Source organism: Ranitomeya variabilis, chromosome 5 (genome assembly GCF_051348905.1).
Source record: "Ranitomeya variabilis isolate aRanVar5 chromosome 5, aRanVar5.hap1, whole genome shotgun sequence".
Lineage (NCBI taxonomy): Eukaryota > Metazoa > Chordata > Amphibia > Anura > Dendrobatidae > Ranitomeya > Ranitomeya variabilis.
Genome location: NC_135236.1, coordinates 176,012,998 through 176,033,477, shown reverse-complemented (window position 1 = coordinate 176,033,477; position 20,480 = coordinate 176,012,998). Strand labels below are relative to the sequence as shown.

Here is a 20,480-nt window from a genome sequence, read left to right as displayed (position 1 = left end):
ATGTTCCCTCTTTAAGAGTGTATCACAAGTCCTATATACTTAATGTCTGCAGTGTCACTAATCATACAGCCTGGATTTTCAGAAATGGTAAGGAGACAGAGTAGCAGTGGAACCAGACAGATACTTGTTTCATAATAATTCCACATTATGTTTTAATTAATTTCTGACCTTTGGTGTAAAGCTGTATTATTCATTAATTGTAGCTTGGTATGATAGCTACAAGTATTGGAGCAGACGTGCCTACCTGCTTGATTAATTTCTAACTATATAAGGCCATTGTATTTCAAAAGCACTGTACAAAGAATGCTTTCATGAACACCAATAATTGAATTCTTCCCTTAGTCAGTCGTGGATGTGTTTCTTAGTAATCTAATGAACGTTTTTTCCTTTGGACAAAAAAGACTATTTATAGATATGTTGTACGTCTAATAGCCTATGTTCAGTTGCAGGACCCATTATTTAAATGGGTTTTTAATTTCATAAATTGTCATCCATTTGCATTTGATCCGTCTGCTATATGCTTTGCCTGGATAAAAAAAACCAAGAAACAACTAGTCCGTACAAGTTCTTTTTCCAGCTAAATAAACGGATAACAGACAAAATACACACTTGCGTTTTATTTTTGAACTTTAAAGTCTATGGGAAACAGATCATTTGGCTTTCCATTTTAAGCAATGTGCGTGCCAAAAACCAGAGACCCGTCTTGAATGGAGCAAAGATGGGCATTCTCATTCTTAACTCATTTCATGGTCTATAGGACTGAAGGAGAAAGCGGAGCACATCGCTTATCTAACCATGGATTTTTCATTGGCAATTAACGGAGAGGACACTGAGGATGTGCACCACCGTATCACTCAAGACAGGGTTCTGCAGAGCTTGTTCTCAGGATCCATGTGGTCCAAGTTGTCAGACCTCCAGTGATAAGCACGTTTTCACAAATCTCCTTGGATAAGGGGTGTGAAGAATATTGGAGATATAATTTCATGTCAATCATTTATATCCTATTTGGCAGGGGATCATAAAACCTCCTTCCCATGTGCAGCTGTAACAGGACACATAGCTCAGCAGGGGGGTTAAGCCTCAAAAGGCAGTTAAGGCCCCGTCTCACATAGCGATTTACCAACGATCACGACCAGCGATACGACCTGGCCGTGATCGTTGGTAAGTCGTTGTGTGGTCGCTGGGGAGCTGTCACACAGACAGCTCTCTCCAGCGACCAACGATCAGGGGAACGACTTCGGCATCGTTGAAACTGTCTTCAACGATGCCGAAGTCCCCCTGCAGCACCCGGGTAACCAGGGTAAACATCGGGTTACTAAGCGCAGGGCCGCGCTTAGTAACCCGATGTTTACCCTGGTTACCAAAAAAAACAAACAGTACATACTCACCATCTGATGTCCGTCAGGTCCCTTGCCGTCTGCTTCCCGCTCTGACTGAGTGCCGCCGTACAGTGAGAGCAGAGCGCAGCGGTGACGTCACTGCTGTGCTGTGCTTTCACTTTACGGCCGGCAGTCAGTCAGAGCAGGAAGCAGACGGCAAGGGACCTGACGGACATCAGATGGTGAGTATGTACTATTTGTTTTTTTTTACATTTACGCTGGTAACCAGGGTAAACATCGGGTTACTAAACGCGGCCCTGCGCTTAGTAACCCGATGTTTACCCTGGTTACCAGTGAAGACATCGCTGGATCGGTGTCACACACACCGATTCAGCGATGTCAGCGGGACCTCAACGACCAAAAAATGGTCCAGGCCATTCCGACACGACCAGCGATCTCGCAGCAGGGGCCTGGTCGCTGGTACGTGTCACACATAGCGAGATCGCTACTGAGGTCGCTGTTGCGTCACAAAACTTGTGACTCAGCAGCGATCTCGCTAGCGATCTCGCTATGTGAGACGGGGCCTTAAGTGACAGAGTTCACACCTTGAGCCAGCTAAGATCAGAGCAAATGGCTTGATTGCAAAATAGATACCATGTGGCCTAACTGCTTTGCTGCATCAGCTATGATTTCAAAAGGAGAATATGGACTTATCGAGCATCCTGGTCACACACCGGTTACATTTTTGAGTTCTCTGGACTGACTCGAATGCCTTCCAGGGTCTTAATCCTTTCTAACACCACAGGGTGGGGAGATACTTAGAATGTTTGGCAGCAGCCAGGTAGCAAAGCTGTGTTTGGTCTCAGCGCACAGCAGGGGCCCAGAAAGATCCGATGGCGCCAAAACCGACTCCCAAACACCGTCCATTAAAGACTTATGACTCATCTTCTGTTTTGGAGATTTTAGCTGCTGGAGGCAAGGGGATTTAGGGGGGGTTTAGCCCAGAGGGAAGTGACCCAAAGGGGATAAAGGCTATTGTCATGCAATATGGCCTCTCTCTGTTATGCCTGCGGTTCACTTCGAAGGTGGAGGCCATGTCGAGTAACGTGCTGTGAAGGACCTAGGGACCAGTTATCAGCACATGCCCCCTGTGGACCAGCACACACATGGTCGAACATCAACCCGGTAATTGATATGATCCATCTGCTTATATCTTTTGTACTACCACTGTTTGTATTTCAATCAAAAGTAGGCAATATGTCTAAGCACACTATGACAATCCTAACTAACATGATACAACATCAGTAGAGACTCCCCAAAAGAAGGCATTAGCGCGGAAATTTGCATTGGGGACTGGGCAGTCACCTCTTATATCGGTAATAAAGATGTAACATGTGTTACTTTGCCTATTGATCTGTACTCTTCTAATGTTGTATCATGTTATTTAGGATTGTCAGACTTATTCCCACTTTGTCTACAATTTCATTTTGATAATCACACTGTCTTTTTAATCCTATATATTGTTATTCATCAGGGTTACTTTCTATATACGCGTGTAATGTAAATTATTCATTCTCCATTTTGGAGTGTGTTGCCACCTTTTACTATGGCTTAACTGTGTGTTTTATATCCATTTTAATATATCCCCTTTAAAGAGTTTTTGCTTTACATTTATTGTCATTTTGGTCTTAATTGCATCTTTTTGTATATGATTCACTGTTTGTATTTGCATATCTGACCACTGTATATGTATTACCTTTGTGTATATAGTGAATTGTCTAGTGTGCCCTTTAGGTGATTAAATATATAATTTAACCTTGAGCTGCTCTTTTATTTCGATCCACCAATCCACACTTCCGTTTCTCGGTTTAACTTTCCATGCTACCGGGGCTGGTTTCTGGCCCAATATAATCCCGTTAACGGACTGAGCTTATATCTAACAAGGAACTGGTGTCAGTCCTACCAGTCTGGCAGCACTCTGTTTCACTGGTGCTAGTGAAAAAGGCCTCTCAGCCTGTCAGGGTTGTGAGCAAGAGTTGTGCCATGTCAGTGACTGCATGGGCCACATCCTCTCACTACCCGTATCTCCCCACATTACGTGATCATTCTGATGTAATAGTGATGTCAGGCAGGGTGGCAAGGTGCTGGTTCATCAAACGGGATATACTAATATCTTGGGAATTATCCTTTAATGTTACAATGTGAGGATCTGAATTTGGGTTTGAGTTCAGTGTTATTAGTAGGCCTTATTCTAGGTCCTGGTGTAAAACAGTCGTGTGCTTGGAGATCATTGCTTGTTTGCACATGTTGGTGTGTGACTATGTTTTACATTGCTAGTGTAAGGGTACGACAGTGACTGTTGTGTTCCTGCTCCTAAAGACAATAATTGTGAAGTGTGAATACAGTCATGCATTTTTACTTCGTTTTATGGTGTCATGTAAAATGTATAGAGTGTAATGTAACTAATGTATAGTGCAATAGTTACTGATGTTGCTGTCTGTACTGCAAAGGTAATATCTAAGGTAACTGTTACACTCAGTTCAGGTATAAGGAAAGTATAGGATATAGTTTAGTGCTTAGGATAGAGATAGACAGTTACAGTGGGGCAAGATAAAAGTTAATATTTTTGGAATAGCTGAGATTGGGAAGGGATAGGGTAAGTATAAAAGGCAACTATTTCATGGTTTAGTGAGATAGTAAGAGCTAAAGTGTTTGTGAGAGACAAGGCCAATTTCAAGATGCTGTGGGCTGAAGGCACGTGAAGTACATATTGTTCTGGTGCTATGAGGTTGTACCGAATTTCATGCGGGCATTCCTGCAACGTTCAGGGCAAACAGCCCAAACTAGGCACTGAGGAGAGTGCCTTATTCCCTACCATATGGGGAAAGCTGCACGGGGAACCACGTGAGGGAAATGTAGTGTGTCTAGGGAATACTGCAGTGCCATTCGGGGAATCTCTAGGGCTAACAGGATGTGTTTGAAGTTTGAAAAAACTACATTGCAATAACTTGATACTGACAAAGTCATTTTCAATTTAAAATGTGCTGAATATCAACTATTGAAAATCAGACGTTACTTTTGAATTTTGGTTCAACAGAAAATCTAAAAAAAAATAATGAAAGTGGCCTGGGTAAAAATGATGGTACCCTTAAGTTAATATCTTGTTGCACAACCCTTTAACCCCTTAATGACCATTAATATGTCCTTTTTACTGACCTGAGATATAAGAGAATAGCACCCCCATACAGGTGACAATCCAGCTGCTGTTGACTGTACACTATAGCTGACAACTTGCTGCACCAGCCAGGATCAGTGTTGTCACCGCCCATATCTGTTTAAACCCTTAGATGCTGCTGTCAATAATGACTATATCATATAAATGGTTAAAAGAGTGTGGGGGGCTTCCTTTTTATCCCCATTGGCACCCTAATATCATGATTGTGTGGTCCTGGTGTTTGCCATGGCAATTCATGGCCAAATAGCGGCCTTAGAGTCTGCCGGCTACAGTGACCTGTTCAAAAGTTAGCGACATTTAGTTGGTAAAAATACACTTTTTCATTCCTATCATGCCACTTTGTATTAATTCCTGAAAAGCACCTGAAGGGTTAGTAAGCTACCTGACAGCAGTTTTCAACATGTCAGTGGGTGTTGTTTTTAAAATGGTATTAGTTTTCCAATATATAGGACCCCTAAAGTCGCTTCAAACCAGGATAGGTCCCTAAAAAACATTTTGTACATTTCCACGAAAAAATGAAAAAGTACTGCTACATTTTTAAACCTACTAAAATGCTAACAAAATAAACATAACATTTTACAAATGGTGCTGATTTAAAGCAGGCACGAGGGAAATTTTATTTATTAATGTTTTTGTGTAGTATGACTATCTGGATTAAAGGGATAATCATTCAAAGTTTGAAAATTGTTAATTTTTTTCCATTTTTGACAAATTTCTTAGATTTTTCATAAAATTTTCAAACTTTGTTGAAGCATTCCAGAGTTATTACTACATAAAGTGACACTGGACAGATTTAAAAAATTTGGCCTGGTCACTAAGGGGGTAAGGCAATTACTGCAAACAAACAATTTCTGTAACTCTCAATGAGACCTCTTCACCTGTCCACAGGTATTTTTGGCCACCTGCTCTTGAGAAAACTTCTCCAGCTGTCTCAGATGTGAAGGCAGTTTTTCTAGACTAAATTTTTCAGAACCTTCATCAGACGTTCAATAGCATTTAGTTCTCTCATTAGGGTATGTGCACACGTTGCGGATTCTCTGCGGATCCGCAGCGTTTTTTGCAGTGCAGAAACGCTGCAGATCCGCAATTGATTTACAGTACAATGTAAATCAATGAGAAAAAAAAAATGCTGTGCACACTTTGCGGAAAATCCGCTGCGGAAACGCTGCGGATTAAAGGAAGTAGCATGTCACTTCTTTTTTGTGAATCTGCAGCGTTTTTGTACCCATTCCATTATAGAAAACCACAGGGGTAAAAAACGCAGCAAATCCGCAAGAAAACCGCAGCAAAAACCCACAAAAAAACGCTGCAGAACCGCACAAAAAAACGCATGTGCATTTTCTGCCAGGAGAGGCAGAATCCGCACCAGAAATTCCTAAGCCTAATCCGCAACGTGTGCACATAGCCTAAAAGACCACTTCAGATTAGTCCAATGCTTTGCTTTTAGACATTTTTGGATGTTTTAGCTGTGTGGTTTGGGTCATTGCAATATTAGAGGACCCATGACCTGCGACTCAAACCAAGCTATCCGACACTTGGCAGCACATTTCGCTCTAGAATGCCCTGATAGTCTTGAGATTTTGTACTCTGCACAGATTCTAGACACCCTGTGCCAGAGGCAGCAAAGCAGCACCAAAATATATCCAAACCTACACCATTTTTCACAGTAGGTACAATGTTCTTTGTATGCTTAATTTTTGGGTCTGTGAAAATAGAGCTGATGTGACTTTTTCCAAAGCGTTCCAATTTTGTCTTATCTGTCGAAAGGACATTTTCTTAGAAACTTTGTGGTTTGTTAATAAGCATTTTTGGCATATTCCAGTCTTGCATTTTTATTATTTGCTTTCAACAGTGGTTTCCTCCTTATTCATCTTCCATGAAGTTCACTTTGGCCAAGACAGCAATGGATGGTGCAATCTGAGACTGATGCACCTTGACCTTGGAGTTCACCTCTAATCTCTTTGGAAGTTGTTTTGGGCTCTTTTGTTACCATACATAGTATCCATCTCTTCAATTCATCATCAATTTTCCTCTTGTGGCCACGTCAGTGCTATATACAATAAATGTCTGAATAATGTGTGCAACTGTAGTAACCGGAACATCAAGCTGTTTAGAGATGATCTTATAGCCTTTACCTTTAACATGTGTATGTATAATTTTCTTTATAATCTCCTGAGAAAACTCTCTACTTAGCTTTCTTTGGTCTATGTTCAGTGTGGTACACACTATGATACCAAACAGCTCAGTGACTACTTTTCACCTTTTAAATAGACAGACTAATTGATTAAAAGTTTGAAAGAAAAAAAAACCTGTGATGCTAATTACAGGACACACCATAATTTAACATGTCCCTATGGTCACATTATTTTCAATCTTATCTAGAGGTACCGTCATTTTTGTCCAGGCCAATTTCATCAGTTTACTTTACATTTTTCTGTTGAACCACAATATTAAACCTATGTTTGATTTTCCTTATGTGATATTTAGTAAATTTAAATTGAAAATTACTTTTTGTCAGTTTCAAGTTATGTCAGTATTTTCTGGTTCGCTGTTTACTGAATTTAATTTTCCTCAGTTCCATTGGTGACAATCCATACTTCCTGACTTTTCTGGTATGTCTGCTGCTTCCCTGCTATGTAATAGCAAAGTTTTGTATTCATTCCTGTCTGTTAATTTTTTACTATTTCTCTAATCTTACATGCATCACTGTTGCTCCTCCCCTCTGGTCTCACCTGGCCTTTGCTTACAGCATTGTCAAATGTTCAGCAGAAATATACTAGAAATGTCCCAGAAGTGACCAGAAGGTAAGAGCTACAACTGTTTATTAACTGTGCTTACCTCTTTATCTTCCACATTTACTTTTCACCACGCTTAATTATGCCCTTATAGTTTTTGTTCTACTAATCCTTACTCTACTTTGCTATCCCCAAACCTCAGCAGCTTCAAACTAATAACTATCTCACCTTCCCTCCCACCCCCGTCCACCTGATCTCATCTGCAGTACTGAAGGCTTCTACTAAAACACAAAACAAGCAGGCCACTCTCCTTCTCCCACCTCCTCTCCCTCTAATTCTCCTCACTGCTGGCAATATATTCCCCAATCCTGGACCTCCACAGCTGATGCCCCCCATTAATTTTCCCTCATATCATTCCCCACCTGCTAGAAACCACTGCAATCAATGCAATATCAAACCCATTCCTTTGACCCACTCCATTCCGCCACGCTCTTTCTCTAGAACACTTTGGAACGCCCGTTCCATCAAAACTAAACTTCACATCATTCAAAACTTCTTTATCTCCTGTAACCTATCCTTACTGGGCCTCACTGAAACATGGTTAACACCCTACTGACACAGCCTCACGGTGGCCTTCGCTTCACCCTCACTCCTGACCCTGGTAATAGATATGGTGAAGGAATGGGTCTTTTTCTTTCTAACAACTGCACCTTCAACCCAATCATACCTCTATGCACCCTTATCCTTTGTTTTTTTGAAGTGCATTCTGGCCGTATCTACTTTCCCTCCAACCTCCAAGTGGCTATCATATAACTAACCCCCTGGCCAAGTCCCTCCCTTTATTGATCACTTCTCCACCTGGCTTCTACACTTTCTCTCTGCTGACATTCCCAACACACTCACACCTCTCCAGTCCTCCTTAACTCTGCTGCATGACTAATCCACCTCTCTCCTCTCTATTACTCCGCTTCTCCCCTCTGCAAACCCCCTCATTGGCTTCCAACGTATCCAGTTCAAACTATTAACATTGACCTACAAAGCTTTCCAAAATCTGTCTCTTTCGTATGTCTCCAAACTCATCTCCCATTACCTTCCAATCTTCTCCGGTCCTCTCAAGACCTTGTTCTCTCCTCTACTCTTATACATTTCTCACCCAATCGCCTCCAAGACTTCTCCCAAACATCCCCCTTACTCTGGAATTCTGTGCCCCAACACATCTGATTATCTGCCAGTTTTGAAATTTTCAAACAAAACTTGAAAATGCATCTCATCAAGAAAGCTTCACCACCTCACCACCAGTGAAGCTGCCGCAACATCCCCATCCTATTGTCTTCCCATTATCTTATATAAGCCCACAAAGGCTGGGCTCTCTACCTCTCTATACCAGTCTGTCATTATAATAATAATAATCTTTATTTACATAGCACCAACATATTCCACAGCGCTTTACAATTAAACAGTTTCAACGGTCATAAGTAACAGCGTTAACAATAATATAATGATTAAAGCAAAATAAAGTAACCCTGCTCGTGAGAGCTTATTATCTACAATGAGGTGGGGAGATACAAAGTACAGGTGTGTATTTACAATGATGTATTTACAGTGAAGGTCCGGCCATCTTCAGGGGGTGGGGGATATGTGGAGTTAGTGAATGGGCTACACACGCACACTTACACATAAAATTACTTTGATTGTATTTTCTGCACTGTAATTTATATTTGTATTTTGTGGCTAGCCATTTCTTATGTATAGCACCATGCAATCAATGGTGCCCTAAATATAAATAATAATCATTTCAATGACTATTGAGGGTTGTTCTTACTTTAACAGAAAGGTACCAACAATTTTCTCCTTGTGTGTATTTATAACATTTCTTGTGGATGTGACATCTGAGGATGTATGCAGGATTTTGTCAGGAGGTTAGTTATAAGGCTTGGCCATAGACAAACACACATTCATGCACACAAAAACACATACACACACACACCCTTTGTCAGTCTCAATGCCCTCAAAATATAGTCCATATTTAAGCATATCCCTTAGTATCCTCATTTCAGTTCTAGCCGTAGTTTCCCTTAACAATAACAACCACATTACCACATTTCATTAATTTGTAGAGCCATAAAAGATAATTTACCACTTTTTGTATGAATTGCATCTATGCTTATGGTGAGGGGTTGACCCCATAACCTCTCACCCATTTTGTGTTTGTCTAGATTTGGATGCAATATACTATGTGACTTTAGAGATAGTGTGAGGCTAGTATGGTGCAGACTAAATAATGGACGTCTTAGGCCCTTTTAGTTGCCATGTTGCATATATTAGCAGAACCTTGGTTATTATGTTGTGATATACACATTATGAGATATGCAAGGATTCAAGTAAATCAGTTATCCCTAAACCGCAGTACTGCAAGGGACCACAAAAATAAATATAGGTCAAACTATTTGGTAGTTTTCTATTTTCTATTTTTTATTGTTCTGAATAATGGTAATTGGTCACTATGTCAATTTAACTGTGATTATAATAAGAAATTATAAATAAAATATGATTCCTTTCCATTACAAAATGTAAGTGATACACGATATTCATATTGCAAGTGTTTGATATTTCAAAAACAACTTCTAAGTATAATGTACCTCTGGCTTTTCATTCTATAGACGACTCAACAGGAACCTGAAAACTTGAAGACTCAATATCGTAGTAAAGTAAAAGATACAATACAAGCCAAAAAAAAGTACCAAGAGGCAAATAAAGGTGATTACTTCAAATTATAAACATTTAAAGCCTATAAGAGGTGCATGCTACATTTATTTTGGGTGAATCTAAAAAGAGCCAGTAGCAACAGACTGACCCCATACTTTAGTGAATGTGGGAGCAGTAGTGTTAGTCCATCTACAGATTGTATACCGGTATAGTCAGAACATATCCGGTATAGATATGTATTGATGTATACCTTTTAATTTGCAAACTGCATTGGGACATGTTGGTGCTATAGAAATAAAATTATTATTATTACTACCTTTTAACACCATTTGGTTTTTAGGTCTAAAATTCTGTGCTGATCATTTCATTATATATACAGTATATTCCTACCCAACTGCAGCATTCGGTTTGGGACACTTAAAAGTTCACTGCATACATATTTGTTGATAGGGCAAATTAACATCCATTTGTGGGGCTGCAAAACCAGAATTTGTTTTAAAGAGAGCCTGTTACTAATTTAAGCATGTTAAACTGGAATCCTTGAATAAGAACTGCAGAGCTGAGTAAAACATAATTTTTTAATTATTTTTTATTTCTTCTCTCTGTTATGGAGATACTAGCTTATAAAATTTAGGTTATAATTTATGGTATAGTTCAGTTGCGGTTTAGTAGAGATTTGCCTCTGGGGGCTTGTACTTCTTCCCCTACATGAGGATGACCAATCATAAGCAGACAGCATCATGCAAGCAAGGGAAAAAAGAACACACCCTTCTCTCTTTACTGACCTCTGTAGCTACTGTATTTACATACAGTAGATTTTAGTTGTATATCATTACAAACACTTCCAGATCTCATCTCGCAGCAGTCAGTATAGTGGAGAGAGTGAGCGCTGACAGCAATGTCAGATGAGATTTGATGAGATTTGGAAGTGTAGGCATAATGTCGGCCTGAGGCCACAGGCTCAAAAAGCTACCTCAGACAGACTTGGCACAAACCACGCCATCTGGCAGACTCCATAGAAATCCCAATACCCTTTAACCTCTGTTCAGGGACCTGGTATTACAATAGGACCCAGTGGAATGCTACCAGAGATGGGCTGCTTTCCAGAGGTAGGAATGGTTGCCAAGCAGGGTCAGAGCCGAGAGGTCACATCAAGGACAAAATCAGAATCCGTAATAATAGTTAGAAATAAGCTGGTATCAAACCTGGAATACACTAAACAAACCAGGAGGAGAAGACGCACACCTAGCTAGGGAGACACTAAGCTGTGTCTGGCAGCTTCAGCTTCCAGCAGCAAGCTAAAAGCTTTAATAGGGTACCTCTCAAGGGCAGTCCCTGGATTTGCAGCAGCTGACCAGAGGATCAGAGGCATAGGGACAAGGTACAGGGGGTCGAAGGCAAAGATGTGGTCTGACAGTCCAGGGTCAGGGCAAGCAGCACAGGTTCAGTATATGAGCTAGGTCAATACCAGGAGAGACAAAGCAAACATTCACCCATAGGATTCAGAGACTAGCAATTGGGAGCCAACAATCGGGCAATAAACCCCATGCTGCCTAGTGATAGACTGGGGAAGGCAAACCATGCAGAATACAGCAGGGTTAAATTCCTGCGGGATTTGGCTACTCCTCCCTATAGCTAGGTGAAGACTCTCTAGGAGCAGAGCTGGCAGTGGACACAAGTCAGTTCAGGGAGATGGTCTGACGCTGGCGAAGCAGAGTGGTGAACGCAATGAGTAGGGTGGTGCTGAGAAGGCATGCGAGACATCTGTTTGATACTTATGGTAGATTTAATAAAAACATGCAAAAAAAACCCCCCAAAATCTCAACGAATTAGCGGGAATAAAAGGAGAGAGAAAATTTGCCACTTTTGTCTTGGTGAAAAGTCCTCTTTAAAAGGAATCTGTCAGCTGAATTTTAGACTATAAAACCCTACATTATAGAGCTATTAGATGCAATACATGCTGAACGGGAGCAATTCATATATATCAACTAATAGATGATTAGATATACAGTGGGGCAAAAACGTATTTAGTCAGTCAGCAATAGTGCAAGTTCCACCACTTAAAAAGATGAGAGGCGTCTGTAATTTACATCATAGGTAGACCTCAACTATGGGAGACAAACTGAGAAAAAAAATTCCAGAAAATCACATTGTCTGTTTTTTTATCATTTTATTTGCATATTATGGTGGAAAATAAGTATTTGGTCAGAAACAAACAATCAAGATTTCTGGCTCTCACAGACCTGTAACTTCTTCTTTAAGAGTCTCCTCTGTCCTCCACTCATTACCTGTAGTAATGGCACCTGTTTAAACTTGTTATCAGTATAAAAAGACACCTGTGCACACCCTCAAACAGTCTGACTCCAAACTCCACTATGGTGAAGACCAAAGAGCTGTCAAAGGACACCAGAAACAAAATTGTAGCCCTGCACCAGGCTGGGAAGACTGAATCTGCAATAGCCAACCAGCTAGGAGTGAAGAAATCGACAGTGGGAGCAATAATTAGAAAATGGAAGACATTCAAGACCACTGATAATCTCCCTCGATCTGGGGCTCCACGCAAAATCCCACCCTGTGGGGTTAGAATGATCACAAGAACGGTGAGCAAAAATCCCAGAACCACGCGGGGGGACCTAGTGAATGAACTGCAGAGAGCTGGGACCAATGTAACAAGGCCTACCATAAGTAACACACTATGCCACCATGGACTCAGATCCTGCAGTGCCAGACGTGTCCCACTGCTTAAGCCAGTACATGTCCGGGCCCGTCTGAAGTTTGCTAGAGAGCATTTGGATGATCCAGAGGAGTTTTGGGAGAATGTCCTATGGTCTGATGAAACCAAACTGGAACTGTTTGGTAGAAACACAACTTGTCGTGTTTGGAGGAAAAAGAATACTGAGTTGCATCCATCAAACACCATACCTACTGTAAAGCATGGTGGTGGAAACATCACGCTTTGGGGCTGTTTCTCTGCAAAGGGGCCAGGACGACTGATCCGGGTACATGAAAGAATGAATGGGGCCATGTATCGTGAGATTTTGAGTGCAAACCTCCTTCCATCAGCAAGGGCATTGAAGATGAAACGTGGCTGGGTCTTTCAACATGACAATGATCCAAAGCACACCGCCAGGGCAACGAAGGAGTGGCTTCGTAAGAAGCATTTCAAGGTCCTGGAGTGGCCTAGCCAGTCTCCAGATCTCAACCCTATAGAAAACCTTGGGAGGGAGTTGAAAGTCCGTGTTGCCAAGCGAAAAGCCAAAAACTTCACTGCTCTAGAGGAGATCTGCATGGAGGAATGGGCCAACATACCAACAACAGTGTGTGGCAACCTTGTGAAGACTTACAGAAAATGTTTGACCTCTGTCATTGCCAACAAAGGATATTTTACAAAGTATTGAGATGAAATTTTGTTTCTGACCAAATACTTATTTTCCACCATAATATGCAAATAAAATGATAAAAAAACAGACAATGTGATTTTCTGGAATTTTTTTTCTCAGTTTGTCTCCCATAGTTGAGGTCTACCTATGATGTAAATTACAGACGCCTCTCATCTTTTTAAGTGGTGGAACTTGCACTATTGCTGAATGACTAAATACTTTTTTGCCCCACTGTATATTGTTAAAAATTGTGATATATACTGTATGTGTGCTATAGGATATAAATGGCAGACCAAAAGAGGAAACACTGAACATGTGGTCGATAATATTCTAAAACTAATAGCATTACAAATAAAACACCTTTATTAGAACAGACATGGTGAATGGTGGCACTCCTGAAAGAATAGTGCCTTCACTTACAGTACATAAAATAATACATACGCTTACATCTAGTGGTAAATGCACAGCATGATAAAAATATATAGTACAATCAAAGGTCAAACAGGTAAGAGGACAGCAGCATAAGATACATACACTATTGTTTATAGGTGCTGAAAATATAAAGAAATGTCCATATATGATTACAAAAAGGATCAGATGCTATACGTGGCGAGGAGTGAACCAATAGATGTATCAATTGATAACAATGTGTCAGGTGTCCGTCATAAGCAATAAAAGGACAATGCTATTATGCAACTCATGTATGTAAGGGTTTTACAGGTGTAAAGTAAGCCAATGGATTCTGACAATGATCTGTGTAACAAAAGCAACAAGGAGACAGTTACCTGTGTGATCAGCTGTGCAAGTTCAGCTCACTACCCCGACTCTCGTTTCAGAACTTGTCCTTCGTCAGTGGGTGGCCAGAAACCTCAGAGAACTACCTGGAATAAAACAAGAGCAAAAATTTGCCACTTTTGACTTGGTGAAAAGTCCTCTTTAAAAGGAATCTGTCAGCTGAATTTTAGACTGTAAAACCCTACATTATAGAGCTATTAAAGCACCACTCCAGCGTTTTTTTTTTCATCTCTAGAGTGGCGCTTTAAATGTAAGTCCCCCAGTCATATACTCACCTTCTGGCGTCTTCACCACTTTTCTTCGTCACTCCGGTTGTGTGGCGTCATCTTGTGAGCACAGCTTCTGACTGGCCGGAAGTCAGAAACTACATCACAAGCTCTCAATGCAAATCTATGAGGGCCGGAATGAAGCTCTCATAGACTTACTTTACTTACTGGCCAACAATCTCGCTCCATGAAACATTGGAGCGGCCGTCTGGTCACAAACTGCAGGAGACGGACCGGAGCAGCGGCAAAAACAGATGAAAACACAAGAAGGTGAGTATAAGGCAGGGGGCAGGGGACTTAGATTTTCACACCACTCCAGTGGTGAAATTAAAAGAAAACGCAGTAGTGGTGCTTTAAAAGAGAATCTTTGAGCAGGTTTTTTTGCTATCTAATCTGAGAGCAGCATACTATAGAAAAAGAAAGCCTGATTCCAAGGATGTAACACTTTTTAGGGTATGTGTTGTAGTTTCAAAACAAGCAGTGTTTTATCACTGCCTGACTGGGTCTCATGTGACAACAAGTCTGGCTAATCTATGTAACCCTTCCCCACCACTGATTGGCAGTTTGCTGACAAATCACAGTGAACACAAGCAGCTGCTAATCAGGGTGCTGGTGGGGTTAAACACGGCTCAGTAGTCTGAGCACTGCTACATCTACAACAGAGAAAACAGGGATTTTATTACAACTACACCAAGCAGAGAAGTGATACATTTCTGGAATCAGGCTTTCGCCCCTACATCATGCTGCTCTCAGATTATGTAGCAAAAAGCTGCTGACACATTCTCTTTTATAGCATGGTTTTAGTTCTGCAAGTTAATATTATTATAGCAAAATATACACTTTTCATTGTGTTCTTGCTGAATCATAATTGCCCTGAACAAGTCATCTGCGAGGAGCCATTTGCCTTAATAGTCATGTAGTTCCATTGTCTATAATATTATGTTTCCTGCACCTATTACTATACTTTAGCATTGTCTAGGGAAGTGAATGGAGCAGGCACAAGGCTGTTTATTTCGCTCTACAGTGCTGCGGCACTAGATAAGGAAGAATAAGTTGATTCATTATGTAATTTAACTGTTTCCACGTTATTGTATGGCACATTGTGATCCGTATTAAATATTCGGTGCAGTACTTATTTCAGAGTAAAAGACACTGGATATTCACTTTATAGTTGTAATCATAGGAAGAAATTTTGTAGATTAACATATCAGAGAAGAATCTCTTGTATAAAAAATAAATGCAATCTGAAACCTTTCATGTCTCTGAGAGGTAAGAATTCTTCCACGTTAAGCTTCAGAGAAATGCAGACATCTTCACTCATATTCTGTTTTATCTTTCTAGACTATGTCTTATTGTGTCTTTTCCAGACAGAGATCGTGACAAAACTAAGGAGAAGTATGTGAAGAACACTTGGAAGCTGCACACTCTCCACAACCAGTATATCTTGGCTATCAAAGCTGCTAAATTACACGACGAGCACCACCACAGTCTGAGCCTGCCCAACTTACATGAGTCCATGCAGACCCTCCAGGAGAAGATGGTGTTCATCATGTAGGCATAAACCAAATTGTATCTTTGATGGTTTCCTTAGAAGGTTGACCTATACATTTATTGTGTTATTTTTGATATCCTGTTATGTAAATGTAATATTTTATATTTTTGTCTAAAGTAAAATTACATAGTGTATTTTTCTTAGTAATGCCATTCTGCAAATTTTTCATAGGTAGTATGTGTTAATAGACCAAGACATATTTCTTTGTCGGCCTAGTATAAAACACTATATATTACGGTATATCCACTTAATGCTTTATATTGAGAAGCTTTAAAATAAAAGAATTTGCTATAATTTAGTCTGTGGTCATCTAATGAGACCACAAATTCGAAACTTACATCTCATCAATTTCTGACCTTAGCATTGTTTTTTTTTCTGAGTAGTCTGTGGATCAGTTGTCAGATGTGTAAGGTGTTCTGTGTGTTTTGCACAGTGATAGACCTTTAGAACTATTTTTTTCCATTTTAAGTCAAGCCAAATAAAATATTGCTATGGCAAACATATGGGGTTTATATCAGTGGTGAGATCTCAGGAGACTTCATCAGAAATTGCTTTCATGTGGCTGCTATTCATAGAATACCAACCTTTTTTTCAAGGGAATTTAAAAGAAAGGTTTGGGAAAGGGTCACAGGGAGCAGACTACTATGTCTATTTGCATATGTTGTTCTCAGCAGACTTGTCTGTGTCTTTCACTTACTTTTTTTTTGTTAGCAAAGACATCTTGCAAGAATACCACAAAATCACAAGTCTTGTACAAGAAGAAATAGCAGCTGTTCACCAGGAGATAAATAATGCAATAATAAATATCAATCCACGTAAAGAGTATGAAAACTTCATCCAGATGAACCGGTAAATAATACTGTCATGGAAGCAGATATTGCCGTCAGTGAAATGTATCAGCAGTAATGTCAGTGCATTATCATGCTTATTATCAGCCTACCCTGGTTTTATATAAATAAAGGCTGACCATTGTAGAATGGAAAATCATAAAACCTTGGTCACAATTTATTATTATTTTCAAGATCTCTGTAGTATTTTACTGAATAGAAGCACTCTTATTTACATTTAAAAGAACGCAAACCTTTTTGTAAAGTATACAACATTTCAGTGATCATTAAGGGGTTATTCAGGACAGTTTTTTAATTACTATTGAACTAAAAACCTAACAGGCAAGAGTAGTTGCTATCTACCTGCCTATTCTACCCAGTGCTGGCATAGAGGCAGTCACTGACTACTCTTGCCAGCAATTTAGCTTCTCAACGTCAACAGAGCTGCTTTTCTTCTTCCAGGCTGGTCTGTCAATGGGGCGTGACAGCCAATGTCATGCTGATTGACAGTCCGCTCCCCACATTTAGCAACTACCTTCCCGTTTGTTTTTAGGCCCTTTGTAAAAAATAAATTAATCCTGGATAAACCCCAAACACTACTTATCTTGAAAGCTACATTCAGCTCTAAGAGTAACATCTAGAGTTTCACCAGTAGTGCCATATAGCTCTCTCAGTAGTGACATCCAATGCCCCTCACACAGTAGCATTACCCAGAGCCCCCCATTACCTGTATAATAACCGTGAAAGCTTCTCCACAGTAATCACATTGAGACTTTGTCCACTGCTCAGTACCATACTTCCCACCTTACCCCTATATGGTATTCTTGCATCTAACAATCCCACCACACTATAGCATCCAGCTTCAAACACCCCCTCCACAAGCAGTAGCATCCTATTTCCAGTTTACCATATTTATCCTTCCACCCCCATTGGCCAGTATATGGTCATCCAGATTTGCTCTTCTGTGATGTTTTTTTTTCAATCTTTTTCAAAGGGACTGCATGGCAGCAGAATTACTAGTAAAATTCCCCATCTGGAGACCTGCTGTGTTGTAGACCTGGTGCTAATACACCAAGTGAGAAGACAGCCTCAAGCCATATATTGCTCCCGAGCCTAGGTTGGGAATTCCTGCATTATAAAGTTTTTTTTCAATTTATAAATACATTAGTGTCCTATTTTTATATGCAAGGTGTGAGGGGTGGAGAGTTGACCCCTGGTAGAACCATTGAACAGCAGAGCAAAGAATACCTATATTGTCTTCCTCCATGTTTGTCCAACCACAGGGAATTTGTTGTCAATATGTGCTGCACACCTCATACTTTTATACTTTCATCATGAGGCTGAGCAACATTTTTTTTGATAATGCAACTTTGGTTCAGGCCACCTTGCAGTTGTGATCTGAGGGTAGCCCTGAGTTTTACATGACCACCAAGGAGCAAGTTTTAGCATATCTGTAGTTGACAACATTTCTGGAAGTGTTTAATGCCACCATCAATTGTTCCACTGTCTTTCCTGGGAACACCTCCACTGATCCTAGGAATGTCCCAGACCCATCCAAGATGCTCACTGAGATATTCCCAGGGTTTACATAAAGTCCTCCAACAAGCATATCCAAGTGATATTTTGGCAAGTGCAACGACTGAAATGCTAGAGACAGAGAAATAAGATTTTAAGTGAATTTATAACAAAATGTTTAGGTTTAGAAATGAATTCTGCAGCTCCTGCTAGCTTGAGAATTTTGAATGAAATACGTCCTAAACCTAGGTGTGTTGTTACACAGGTCATCAGCAAGCCTACCACCTATGGTAACCTTTGATACAAGTTTATTAGATGAGACTGACAACCTTGAGGAAGAGGAACTTCAGCTAAATGACCTGACTATAGAGAATGTTCAGCATACGTATGTATGGGTGGGTCTTATATAGCTGTGTCTGGGTTTATGTCAGGATTTGTATCCATGTAGCCAAAATGTGTCTTTGTGTGTATGTACAAGTGCTTCTCACAAAATTAGAATGTAATCAAAAAGTTAATTTATTTCAGTTCTTCAATACCAAAAGTGAAACTTACATATTATATAGTCATTACAAACAGAGTGATCTATTTCTAGTGTTTATTTCTGCTAATATTGATGATTATGGCTTACAGCCAATGAAAACTCAAAAGTCATTATCTCAGTAAATTAGAATACTTTATAACACCAGCTTGAAAAATGATTTTAAAATCTGAAATGTTGGCCTACTGAAATGTATGTTCAGTAAATGCACTCAATACTTGGTCGGGGCTGCTTTTGTATCAATTATTGCATCAGTGCGGCGTGATCAATTACTGCATCAATGCGGCATGGCATGGAGGCGATTAGCCTGTGGCACTGCTGAGGTGTTATGGAAGCCCAGGTAGCTTTCATAGCAGCCTTCAGCTTGCCTGCATTGTTGGGTCTGGTGTCTTTCATATTCCTCTTGACAATATCCAATAGATTATGGAGTTAAGGTCTGGCGAGTTTGCTGGCCAATCAAGCACAGTGATACTGTTGTTTTTAAACCAGGCATTGATACTTTCGGCTGTGTGGACAGGTGCCAAGTCCTGCTGGAGAATGAAAATTCCACATCCAAAAAGCTTGTCAGTAGATGGAAGCATGAAGTGCTCTAAAATTTCCTGGTAGATGGCTGCGCTGACTTTGGTCTTGATAAAACACAGTGGACCTACACCAGCAGATGACATGGCTCCCCAAACCATCACTGATTGTGGAAACTTCACACTAGACCTCAAGCAGCTTGGATTGTGTGCCTCTCCACTCTTCCTCCAGACTCTGGGAGCTTGATTTCCAAATTAAATGCAAAATTTAATTTTATCTGAAATCAACACCTTGGACTACTGAGCAACAGTCCAGTTCTTTATCTTCTTGGCCCAGGTAAGACTCTTTTGGTGTTGTCTATTGGTCATGAGTGGCTTGACACAAGGAATGCAACACTTGTAGCCCATGTCCTGGATACGTCTGTGTGTGGTGGCTCTTGAAGCAATGACCCCAGCAGCAGTCCACTCCTTGTGAATCTCTCCCAAATTTGTGAATGGCCTTTTCTTAACAATCCTTTCAAGGCTGTAGTTGTACAGTTTGCTTGTGCACCTTTTTAAAGGGAACCTGTCACCCCCCTCCCCCCAGGCGTTGGAAACTAAAAGAGCCACCTTGTGCAGCAGTAATGCTGCATCTGACAAGGTGGCTCTTTTAGTTATTGGTGCTGTAACTGCAGAAATAAGCCGTCACTCAAGTCTTCTTGGCGCCGGGCGTCGCCTCCTCAGCGCTGTTTTGAAATCAGCCGGCGCCAGCGCTGAGGAGGCGGCGCCCGGCTCCAAGACCTGCAGAAAGACAACACTACACAGTACCGCTTGTGACCACTAGAGGGAGCCCAAAAATAGAGTTCACAACAGTACCCCCCCTTGAGGAGGGGTCACCGAACCCTCATCAAGCCCTCCAGGGCGATCAGGATGAGCCGCGTGGAAGGCACGAACCAAATCGGCCGCATGAACATCAGAGGCGACAACCCAGGAATTATCCTCCTGACCATAGCCCTTCCACTTAACCAAATACTGAAGCCTCCGTCTAGAGATACGAGAATCCAAAATCTTCTCCACCACGTACTCCAATTCGCCCTCGACCAGCACCGGAGCAG

The 20,480-nt window shown here is 40.8% G+C and overlaps 1 protein-coding gene across 1 annotated transcript in view; it reads left to right on the top strand.

Moving 5' to 3' along the window:
* The window catches only part of FES (FES proto-oncogene, tyrosine kinase), a 229,468-nt gene that overhangs the window by 74,455 nt on the left and 134,533 nt on the right, over nt 1–20,480 (top strand). The window contains exons 4-7 of the mRNA XM_077263560.1: nt 9,950–10,046; nt 15,804–15,987; nt 16,700–16,837; nt 18,596–18,715. Coding sequence (XP_077119675.1) covers nt 9,950–10,046; nt 15,804–15,987; nt 16,700–16,837; nt 18,596–18,715 — 539 coding nt within the window. The remainder of the gene's footprint in view (nt 1–9,949; nt 10,047–15,803; nt 15,988–16,699; nt 16,838–18,595; nt 18,716–20,480) is intronic.